Here is a 12,203-nt window from a genome sequence, read left to right on the forward strand (position 1 = left end):
GGAGGGCCGAAGTCTGGGGATGCCTGATATAGCACCTTAAAATTCTTATAACGGTAACATAATGACCAATATGTTTTAATGGGGACCCATCTTCACGAATTCTCCCTCCTTCTCTCTTCTTCTCAACTAAACTAACAACCCACATTTTTATTCTGCAATGCATAATACTATATTCCGCCAGGAGGCGCAGCGGCCGAGCTCCCTCTTGTGGCCAAACACCGAATTGCTCCCTGCGCCGCCTTCGGGCACGTCTTCTCCCGCCGCGCCTGCGCCGGAAGAGCGGCGGACGAGGGAGGGGAACCACAGAGAAAGGATGCCTAGAGGAGCTAAGCATAGAGCATGGAACGGAAGACGGCTTCTGACGGTGGCGGCCAGAAGCGGAAGGGCCCTTCCGGAAATGATGTAGGAAGCAGCTGGTAGGAGGTCTGTTGTTGTGGGGGGGGAAGGGGGGGAGTCGCCTGGGATGCGGGGGGAGGGGATGCCTGGGGGGGAGGGGTCCCCAAATAGATGCGAGGGGGAGGGGATGTATGGATGTGGGGGAGGGGGACCAATTTGGGGAATTGGGGGGGAGGGGGGCTGAGAACCAGAACAAACCAGGCGAAAGGCCCAAGAGGGGAGCTGTGTGTTGGGGGGCGGGGGAGAAATGGGGAGAGTATCTCTCTAGGGGGGGGCAGGAGGCAGTTTTGGCTGGTTTGTTATTTATTATTATTTATTTCCTAACATTTATGCACCACTCCATTGCAGAAAACCGCAAAGATAAGATAAAACTGACAATAGAACCCACGGAGGGGGGGTGGGAAGTCTGGAGATTCAGAGAGATCACTAAATGTGGATATGCATTTTTTATTTTCCTAAATTTACACTTGCAAAATCAAATAAAAATTAGTTTAAAAACAAACAAACTGCAAAATAGAGGGAAAACTCATAACCCTACTTTTAAAAACACACAATTGTGAAAATACTAAAGCAGATGGCAACGACCTTGATTTCCTAAGCATCTGGGTGAAGCTTATCTAAGCAGGGATTTTTTTTTTAGCAGATGGCACCTGCCTGGCCCAAGGGGCAAGGATTTCCAATGTGCAGGTGCTGCCACATTAAGCGACCAGGTTCTTGCCACATAAAACCTGTTCCGCAGGGCCAATTCTGCCACTTGAAGAGGGCCAGTGGGCGCCCATAGACACACAATCTGCCAGGTAAATTGGCCCCCAGTTGTTAAGGGCTTTATATGCTCATAGTAGCACCTTGAACTGGGCCCAGCAGCAAATCATCTGAGCAGAGGTGTTACATGCTGACAAGGCCTCACAAGGTTTGAAGCAGAAGGGAGAGGGGGTTTCCCTCTACAAATTCCGAAGTTATTTGGCAACAAGCAGTGTCCAAAACTCCCATTGTTCTAGGTGAATTTTGCAACTGTGGATTTCATTAGCATGAGCAGTTTTGGAGCTCTGGGCGCAGTAGGGTACCTAAGATTTGAGATTAAAACTGCAGAGTGGGAGGAAAGGAAGACCCCAGCTACTCTGAAGACTGGAAAAGAGACCCTCTTAAGAATATTCATAGAATCATAGAGTTGGAAGAGACCACAAGGGCCATCCAGTCCAACCCCCTGCCAAGCAGGAAACACCATCAAAGCATTCCTGACAGATGGCTGTCAAGCCTCTGCTTAAAGACCTCCAAAGAAGGAGACTCCACCACACTCCTTGGCAGCAAATTCCACTGCCGAACAGCTCTTACTGTCAGGAAGTTCTTCCTAATGTTTAGGTGGAATTTTCTTTCTTGTAGTTTGAATCCGTTGCTCCGTGTCCGCTTCTCTGGAGCAGCAGAAAACAATCTTTCTCCCTCCTCTATATGACATCCTTTTATATATTTGAACATGGCTATCATATCACCCCTTAACCTTCTCTTCTCCAGGCTAAACATACCCAGCTCCCTAAGCCGTTCCTCATAAGGCATCGTTTCCAGGCCTTTGACCATTTTGGTTGCCCTCTTCTGGACACGTTCCAGCTTGTCAATATCCTTCCTGAACTGTGGTGCCCAGAACTGGACACAGTACTCCAGGTGAGGTCTGACCAGAGCAGAATACAGTGGTACTATTACTTCCCTTGATCTAGATGCTATACTCCTATTGATGCAGCCCAGAATTGCATTGGCTTTTTTAGCTGCTGCATCACACTGCTGACTCATGTCAAGTTTGTGGTCAACCAAGACTCCTAGATCCTTTTCACATGTACTGCTCTCAAGCCAGGTGTCTCCCATCCTATATTTGTGCCTTTCATTTTTTTTGCCCAAGTGTAGTACTTTACATTTCTCCTTGTTAAAATTCATCTTGTTTGCTTTGGCCCAGTTGTCTAATCTGTTAAGGTCATTCTGAAGTGTGATCCTGTCCTCTGGGGTGTTAGCCACCCCTCCCAATTTGGTGTCATCTGCAAACTTGCTCAGGATTCCCTCAAGCCCATCATCCAAGTCATTGATAAAGATGTTGAACAAGACTGGGCCCAAGACAGAACCCTGTGGCACCCCACTAGTCACTACTCTCCAGGATGAGGAGGAGCCATTGATGAGCACCCTTTGGGTTCGGTCAGTAAGCCAGTTACAAATCCACTGAATGGTAGCATTGTCTAGCCCACATTTTACCAGCTTCTTTACAAGAATATCATGGGGCACCTTGTCAAAGGCCTTGCTGAAATCAAGATAGGCTACATCCACAGCGTTCCCTTCATCTACCAGGCTTGTAATTCTGTCAAAAAATGAGATCAGATTAGTCTGACATGACTTATTTTTCAGGAACCCATGCTGACTTTTAGTGATCACAGAGTTTCTTTCTAGGTGCTCACAGACTGTTTGCTTAATGATCTGCTCTAGAATCTTTCCTGGTATTGATGTCAGGCTGACTGGGCGGTAATTGTTTGGGTCCTCTCTTTTCCCCTTTTTGAAAATAGGGACAACATTTGCCCTCCTCCAGTCTGCTGGAACTTCGCCTGTTCTCCAGGAATTTTCAAAGATTATTGCCAGTGGTTCTGAAATCACCTCTGCCAGTTCTTTTAATACTCTTGGATGTAGTTCATCTGGCCCTGGAGACTTGAATACATCTAAACTAGCCAAGTATTCTTGTACTACCTCCTTACTTATTCTGGGCTGTGTTTCCCCTGCTGAATCATCTGCTCCATATTCTTCAGGTCGGGCGTTGTTTTCTTTCTTGGAGAAGACTGAGGCAAAGAAGGCATTGAGGAGTTCTGCCCTTTCTCTGTCCCCTGTTTGCATTTCACCATCTTCTCCTCTGAGTGACCCCACTGTTTCCTTGTTTTTCCTTTTGCTACGGACATACCCATAAAAGCCCTTTTTGTTGCTTTTAACCTCTCTGGCGAGCCTGAGTTCATTCTGTGCTTTAGCTTTTCTGACTTTGTCTCTACACGTGCTGGCTATATGTTTGAATTCCTCTCTGGAGATTTCCCCCCTTTTCCATTTTTTGTACATATCCCTTTTAAGTCTTAACTCAGTCAAAAGTTCTTTAGATAGCCAGCCTGGCTTCTTTAGGCACCTTCCATGTTTCCGTCTCATTGGTATTGCCTGAAGTTGTGCTTTTAATATCTCCCTTTTAACAAACTCCCAACCATCATGAACTCCCTTCCCTTTTAGTATTACTGTCCATGGGATTTCACCCAGCGTTTCCCTAAGTTTTCTGAAGTCGGCTTTCTTAAAGTCTAGAATTTGGACCTTAGTATATTCGGGGGTGGGCAGTGGAAGGACTAGTCCATGTGAAAAATGAACATAAGATTTTAGCTGCAGTTCATTCATTTTCAGCTTGGTATTCATAGAATCATAGAGTTGGAAGAGACCTCAAGGGCCATCCAGTCCAACCCCCTGCCAAGCAGGAAACACCATCAAAGCATTCTTGACATATGGCTGTCAAGCCTCTGCTTAAAGACCTCCAAAGAAGGAGACTCCACCACACTTCTTGGCAGCAAATTCCACTGTCGAACAGCTCTTACTGTCAGGAAGTTCTTCCTAATGTTTAGGTGGAATCTTCTTTCTTGTAGTTTGAATCCGTTGCTCCGTGTCCGCTTCTCTGGAGCAGCAGAAAACAATCTTTCTCCCTCCTCTATATGGCAACCTTTTATATATTTGAACATGGCTATGAAACTGAAATTATGAAACTGATATTATGATATGGACTTGGATGATATATTGATATATTGCCCAGTCCTAGAGACCTCCAGGTATAGGGCAGTGTATAAATTCTATTAATAATAATCCTTTTATATATTTGAACATGGCTATCATATCACCCTTTAACCTTCTCTTCTCCAGGCTAAACATACCCAGCTCCCTAAGACGTTCCTCATAAGGCATCGTTTCCAGGCCTTTGACCATTTTGGTTGCCCTCCTCTGGACACGTTCCAGCTTGTCAGTCTCCTCCTTGAACTGTGGTGCCCAGAACTGGACACAGTACTCCAGGTGAGGTCTGACCAGAGCAGAATACAGTGGTACTATTACTTCCCTTGATCTAGACGCTATACTCCTATTGATGCAGCCCATAATTGCATTGGCTTTTTTAGCTGCTCCATCACACTGTTGACTCATGTCAAGTTTGTGGTCTACCAGGACTCCTAGATCCTTTTTCATATTCTTGCCATAAAAAAGTGGGACATTCCATTGTCGCTCCCATAACCTCGGTTTAAGGTGACATTTAGCTCCTAGCTTCCATATCTCAGTTTCTAACACTGGCAACAAGAAATTGTACAGATTGCTGTCTGGGTTTTCTCCCCACCCCACCCCTCCATCCTCACCCCTTTCTCCTCTCATGTGTCTCTCCTTCTCAAAGATCGCAAGCCTGCAGGCAGTGGTGTAATAATGGTGTGTGTGTGTGTGTGTGCAGGCTGAGTGTGTGTTCAGGCTGGGCGGGGGGCAGCAGGTGGGGCGGGGTGACCACCTCGGTCGGCCGCCGCTGCGAGCGCCTCTCGCCGCCCACGTGGAGGCGAGGCTGGGGTGCGCTGCGGAAAGAGCTCTGGCGGCTTCCGAGCCTGGCTCCTCCACGGCGTATCCCTCCTGTGCTCTCATGCATCATGACACATGCGTTGTGACATGCGATGCATGCGCACGACGGACACCCCGCCCCCTGGCAGGGTGCCTTGGGGTTTGCCACCCCTGGCGGCCAGGCGGCTAGCTACGCCGCTGCCTGCAGGAGCAGGCACTGTCTTGTTTTCACCGACTGTGACCAGAGATTTGAACCCTGGTTTCCAAGTTCCTAGTCCAAACACTACACCACACCACGCTGTCTCTCTTTTTTGTCTTCTTCGCCTACCGTTCTTGAGCATCCTTTGCCTAAACCTGTCCCCCTTTCCCTTGGTCTTGCAGGGCGCTTGGCAGTGACAGGATGCCACGATGGAGGGTGTGGTTCTCCCTGACAGCATCCTTTTTGAGATATTCCTGTACTTGGACTACTCAGACGTCCTCTCAGCGGGGCTCGTGTGCCAGCAGTGGCATGCAGTGGCTCAGGACGAAGTCCTCTGGAAGGACCTTTTCTACAGATACTATCCAGTAGCCCGGGACGTCCCACGACACCCAGGTATGTCCTCCCTTGCAGAGCAGGCAGCCTCAAAACTGGAAAAGAGTAATTGCTGTGCCCCTGATCTGTTGCCCCATACTGGGGTCAGCTCGGTTTGGAGGTGAGGCTTATAGCTGAGGAATGAGGAAAATTGGAAACCAGCTGGAGAGTGACTCTCGGACTCAAGGCAGAGAGTGGAAGCAAGGAATAACACTTGTAGATCTTCAGCTGGGATAGCTCAGCCTGTAGAGCAGACAACTCTTAATCTCAGGGTTGTGGGTTTGAGCCCTACATTGGGCAAAATATTCCTGCATTGCAGGGGGTTGGACTAGATGACCCTTAGGGTCCCTTCCACCTCTGCCATTCTGTGATAATCACAGCAGAAAGAGAGGCCAGCTGGGATAATGCAGGATAGTAGAAATGCTGCCTGAGTCTAGGTCTCTGGGTCTTTATTGATTTCATTTATTTGTTTAGAGCATGTGTGCTGGGCACTCCTGCTGAAAAGGCTCCCAGAGCAGCATATATACAAGCAAAGCAAGGCAGTCCCTGTCCCTGCAGGCTTATAATCCACAAAACAAACCAAGACCATGGCACACAAAGAAAGAGGGAGGAGAGGGAGAAGGAAAATCAAAACCTGGACACCAGTTTCTGAACAGTTGTTCCTATGGTATCCAAATGCTGGCCCATTTCCGGGCTGGAGGTGCCCGATGGAGAGGCAACCTGATGCAATGGCCGCCCCTTGAAGGAAAGGAGGCTTGATGGAGGTGGTCTGGTAATCCCTTCAGATTTTCAGCGAGGGGTGGTGGGTCCTGCAGCCCTCCTCCTCCTCCTCCTCCTCCTCCTCCTCTTCCTCTTTCCTCTGCAGCTGCCACTTCCTGGTATGGCGAGTTCCAGCGGCTGTCCGATACCATCCCCTGCGTGGAAGTTCAGACGTTGGCAGAGCACAGCGACCAAGTCCTCCACCTCAGCTTCTCCCACAATGGCTACCTGCTGGCCTCCTGCTCCAAGGACTGTACTGTTAAGGTGAAGCAGGGCGGAGGGGGAACGAATCCTAACTATAACACAGTGTGTTTCAAGCATTTGAAGCTGTGCTCCGCAATCCTCACAGCAACCCTGGAAGGTAGCTTGCTTGTTTTGATCCCTGCGTCGGTGACGGGAATGGGAGCAGAGAGACCCAGCTTGAGAGACCCACCTCAGCCCTGAAGAGAACAGGGGGAGTTGGGCCCAGTCATCCTTTCTGCTTCACCTACCTCGCAGGGTTGTTATGAGGATGGCATAAGCAGGCGAGGGAGCCTCATGCGCACTGCCGAAACCTTCCTGGAGGAAAGGTAGGTATTGCCATGGGTTGGGCTGGATGACCCTCAGGGTCCCTTCCAGCACGAGGGTTCTGTGAAAGGGCGGGGGGGCATTCTAAGGCAGGACTGTGTGTCCTGTACTTTAAATACACACGTAACCTCTCAGGGTCATGAATTTGAGTCCCATGTTGGTCAGATGATTCCTGCATTGCGGAATCTTCCGACTCTACACTCTATGATTAAATGATTTCCCATAGAAACACTAAATTCTCCAACTCAAGACCAACATTCATGGTCTCTTTTATTCAGTCAAACCTTGGTTGTTGAACATAATCTGTTCCGGAAGACCGTTCTACTTCCAAAACTTTCGACAACTGAGGCACCGTTTCCCATTGGTTGCAAGAGCTTCTTGCACTCAAGCGGAAGCTGCGTCGGACATTCAAGTTCTGAAAAACGTTTGAAAACCAGAGCATTTACTTTTGGGTTTTTTGGCATTCGGGAGCCAAAACATTCGAAAACTGAGCCGTTCAAGAACCGAGGTTTGACTATATTGCATTATTTCTGGAATCTGTTTTGCTGATCATGAGAGGGACAAATTCTGCTATTTGGGATGATAGAAGTTGTAGTCCAACAACAGCTAGAGACCCGAGTGAAATTGTATATCAGCGGGAAGCTGCGCTGAGACACAGTGGAACATTTCAGAGGAGAGACAAGCAGAAGATTGGGCCCTCAGCTCCTCAGAGGACATGGCCCATCCTCTTTCAAGTGTGTCTCCCCAGCGATAAGGACTAGTAACTTAGAGCTGCCCTTTTGCTGCCCAGCCATCTTGATGGGCCTCCCTTTCCTGCTTTCTCTTGGCAGATCTGGAACAATGGCCTCCCTCTCTCCCTGCTCCACAGCACCAGCATGAAGAAGTACAACTGGAAGTACACCCAGTTCTCCCAGTTCAACGCAGACGATTCCCTCCTCCTTGTCTCCGGGGTCTTCATGGGGCCCCGCACTACTTCCTCAGGCGAGATCGCTGTCATCGACCTGGGTAAAAAACAATGGGCTTTGCTGTTCCTCCCTTGTCACCCCACTAAGCTTAAGAATGCTCCAAGAATGAGCTTCCTGGAAGCTGCCTTCCTTTAGCAGAGGCTGCTGGTGTCCAGGACTGGCTGGATGAGGAGGAACGGAGGGAGGTACCTAGGGAAGCCGCAGGGGGGGGGAGGCTCAGAGCTCGGGGAGTGGGGTGGTGGACGGGTCAGAGGGGGAAGGAGGGAAGGAATGGTTGGGTGCTGAAGAGGCAACAGGCTTTTGCAAGCAAGAGGAGCCAGGTGTAGAAAGCAGTTCAGTCTCTGCAGAGGAAGCAGAGGCGGAAGGGAGAGAGGCGGCAGAAGCAGCACAGGACCTGGCCGCTCCTCCTATGCTAAGCTCCACTTCCTGCTTGACTCCAGGGACATGGAGCGCTTTGCATGTAGCAGAACAAAGAGCACAGATCCCCCCCCCCCAGCATAGTTTAAGGCTGCTTGGCAAACATCCGGCTGTGGAGGAAGAGACTTAGAGCGAAGCAGAAGGCAACTGGCAACAGTTTGATAGGGGTCAGTTCTACCTCACAGGGTTGTTGTGAGGATGAAATGGGGAGGGGGAGAACCACGTGGCCACCTTGAGATCCTTGGAAGATAAAGGCAGTTTTTAAATGTCATTAAAAATAAATAAAATGAAAACCATGTTGGGCTCCCCGTGTTTTCTCCTTCCAGAAAACTTTGCCCTCCTGTCCCGGGTTTGCAACAAGCCCTATGACGTGTTTGGCTGCTGGCTGAACGAGACCCACCTGATCTCTGGGAATCTACACCGTATGGGGAACTACACCTCCTGCTCTGTGCTGTGGCTGAACAACGCCTTCCAGGTGGGCGTGGGGGGGGGTGCTGCCCGCTAGGGCTGGGCAAGATATCGTCCAAAACATCCATATTGTGATATCGGTTTCATGATTTCTGACGTGGCAATATAGATTGCCAGTCATGGTGTGTGTTTGTGTGTGTGCGCGCGCAAAAAAACACAATGTGGGGAAAACTGTGAAGCCAGCCAATGCCTCTCTGTAGCTCCACCCTTATTTCAGGCATCGTGATATATCGGTGTATTGAAATGATTAGCTGGTGATCCATCGCAATGTAGAAAACCAAATAGTGCCCAGCTGTACTGCCCGGGTGCCAGGGACTGTTGGCTTTTGCAGGGAAAGGGAACCAGCTTCCTCACCAGCCCTCTGTACAGTAGTGGGAATCCGAGTGTATGCTTTGATAGGCAGCAGAGAGATGCAAAAATGAGTGCAGGCAATATGAAGTGTGTTGGGGCAGGGAAAATTCAGCCTTGAGCAGGCCTGATGGAGAGGAGGGGCCCTGTTTTTCTTGCCGAATCAGGCACCCAGCTCTGAGAGCATGACTTACGGTAATTTCTATGTACAGTGGTGCCTCGCTAGACGAAATTAATTCGTTCCACGGGTCTTTTCTTATAGCGAAAAATTCATCTAGCGAATCCCATAGGAATGCATTGAATTTTTTTTGAATTTTTTTTTTGCCCATAGGAACACATTAATTGAATTTCAATGCATTCCTACGGGAAACCACGATTCGCTAGACGAATTTTTCGTAAAATGCATTCGTATAGCGAGGTAACCTCCACTCGAAAAATCCTTTCGTTAAGCGGAAATTTCGTTAAGCAGGGCATTCGTTAAGCGAGGCACCACTGTATGTGTAAAGCTAAAGTGAGGGGCTGCCTGCATAGAAGCCTGTGTGGTTTACAGGTGTGTTGGGCTCCCCTTTCGTGGTTTCCCCCGTGGCCACGTAAAGCTGCCTTAAACGTCACAGCAGAAGACCTTCTATGGAGGTCTTTAAGCAGAGGCTAGACAGGCATATGTCAAGAATGCTTTGATGTTGTTTCCTGCTTGGCAGGGGGTTGGACTGGGTGGCCCTTGGGGTCTCTTCCAACTCTATGGTTCTAAGGAGACCCACAGCACCTCCCTCCTCTTGGGCTTTGTGAGGGACAGGGGATATCGCGAAGTCCCTCCCCTCCTGAGTTCAAGCCCGTCCCCGAGCAAAGGGGAAAGCAGGGAGAGTTCCGATTCCAGTGGGGAAGCAGGAAGTCGTGTCCGAGGCTCAGGCAAGGTAGAGGAGCCAGGGTCCCAGGTGGGACAGGAAGGGGCAAGTAAGGGGGGAAGACCCATCCCCCCAACTCCAGAATTACGCAGGAAGAGGAGGGGCAAGAGGATGGGTCTGCCAAAGCTTTTGTGTTGGAGAAAGACGCGCCAAAAGCCATTAGGAGGTTCTGAAACCGACTGACAACATCGCTCCGTGTAAATAGCAATGACTTGAGCACTGTAAATACGCAGCACCAATAAAAGAATAAAATGCAGAGCTGCGTAGCGTCGTTACTCTGAAGTAGTCCACTCCGGCCACTGTGACAGCAACCTCCTAATCATTTTTGGGCTACTTTGGAGTTGCCGGGATGAGCGTGTCAGAGGCGGAGAAGTGGCGGCAGATCGCTGAGCAAGCCCAGCTAGAACTGCAACAGCTGTCGCTGCAGGCGCAGGGAGAATTGAAGGCAGCTAAAGAGGAGACTAAGAAGGTCCAGGACGACCGGCTACAACTTGCGGAACAGGTGAGAGAGCTCCAGGAAAAAGAGCAGCATTTAAGGGCGGTGGCGGTAGACCTCCAAAACAAGCTGGATGCAGAGAAAAACAAGGCGGGAGGGGCACCCCAAGTCCAAGTGCTGCCAGGAAGGAGAGCCGGGACCCTAGTAAGCAAGTTCAATGGAGACCCGAAGGAGTTTCAGGGCTTTGAGACTGAGATTGTGTATGCTCTTGAGCTGCACCACGATGAGTTCCCTGATGATGAGCACAGAGTAGCGTTTATTGTGGAGCACCTTACAGGGGCGGCCAGGGAGTGGCTAAGACCGTTAATTGCAACAAGGAATCCTTGCATGAAGAATGTCAAACTATTTCTAGAAGGTTTGAAAACGATGTATTCGTCCGATAGTCATATGGACCAGACTAAGGAGGAACTTCATAATTTACGCCAAGGAAATATGACAGTTCGCGCGTATTGGGCGAAATTCACCATGCTGGTGCACAGATTGGGGTGGGATCTGGAGTCTGCCCCAATGCAAGCGGCGTTTTACTTGGGGTTGCATGAGGAGGTGAAGGATGAGCTCTCGAGAGGTCCAAAGCCCAGTAATATGGATCAACTGAGCAAAGCGGCTCTGGCGGTGGGGGTGAGGCAGGAATCCAGATGGAGCGACAAGCAAGCAACGCGCGCAAAGCGGGCTTGGTTCCCACGGTCGCAGGAGAAGCCACTCCCTCAACAACCCTTTCAAGCCACGCCTGGGGCCAGTCAGGACCAGGAACCCATGCAGATTGATAGCGCGCGCGCGCGGGCTTTTCAAACCCCAGCGGCGCCAAGACGCAAGGAGGGAAGGGGTGGGAATTGCTTTCTCTGCAACTCCCCCCAGCATCTCGTCAGAGACTGCCCACATCGCAGGGAGTGGCAAGGAAAGGCGGGAACGGTTGTGCCCTCCCCCACTGACGCAGCACCACAGCAGGGAAACGGGAAAGCCTGGCTGCAGGAGACAAGGGGCGGCAGCCAGGCACAGTCAGCAGACAACAGCCCCAGCCCACCCACCCGCACAGAGAGGAGCAGAGCCAGCCCACCCCTCCCAGAGCAGGAGTGGTTCTAGAAGTGACGCTCACGCTCCCAAATGGCTATCCATTGACGGTCCTCGCCCTAATTGACAGTGGTGCCTCAGCCAACTTCTTCTCGAGAAACTTTGCAGAAGAGCACCAGATCCAGCTTCTGCAGCTGGATTTTCCTCTGCACGTGGCAACCATTGACGGCAGAGAGCTGCTGGGAGGGGCCATCACTCATCAAACCCCCCCCATGAGAATGACGGTTGGAAGGCACTCAGAGACACTGGCATTCAACGTCACCACCATCTCAGACCCCCCAATCGTTTTGGGCATGAGCTGGCTGGCGCGCCACGACCCCTCCATAAGTTGGCATCAGAGATGCATCACTTTTGGATCGGACTTTTGCCTGGAACATTGCATGCAGCACCAACCAGGGGAGGGGCCTCCGATAGCCACGGTGGCCACCATGCACGTCAAAGGGGGTGAGGCGATACCCAAACCATACTGGGACCTGCAGGAGGTCTTCAGTGAAGCGGAGTCCGACCACCTGCCCCCACACAGGCCTTTTGACTGCCAGATCAACCTGGTGCCTGGGGCAACTATACCCCCAGCCAAGCTGTACGCCATGTCAGACCAGGAACTGGAGGATCTGCGCGCTTTTATCGACAAGAACCTCAAGCGGGGGTTCATCAGAGAAAGCAAGGCAGCAGGG

At 50.5% G+C, this 12,203-nt stretch overlaps 1 protein-coding gene across 1 annotated transcript; it reads left to right on the plus strand.

The window, feature by feature from the left end:
- The first annotated feature begins 301 nt into the window (after positions 1-301).
- On the plus strand, positions 302-9,343 carry FBXW5 (F-box and WD repeat domain containing 5). Its single transcript, XM_060280529.1, has 5 exons — positions 302-423; positions 5,350-5,560; positions 6,405-6,562; positions 7,696-7,870; positions 8,574-9,343. The coding sequence occupies exons 2-5, from the start codon at positions 5,377-5,379 to the stop codon at positions 8,750-8,752; spliced, it is 696 nt and encodes a 231-aa protein (XP_060136512.1). The 5' UTR covers positions 302-423; positions 5,350-5,376; the 3' UTR covers positions 8,753-9,343.
- The last annotated feature ends 2,860 nt before the right edge of the window (positions 9,344-12,203 follow it).

This window comes from Zootoca vivipara, chromosome 12 (genome assembly GCF_963506605.1).
Source record: "Zootoca vivipara chromosome 12, rZooViv1.1, whole genome shotgun sequence".
NCBI classification, from domain to species: domain Eukaryota; kingdom Metazoa; phylum Chordata; class Lepidosauria; order Squamata; family Lacertidae; genus Zootoca; species Zootoca vivipara.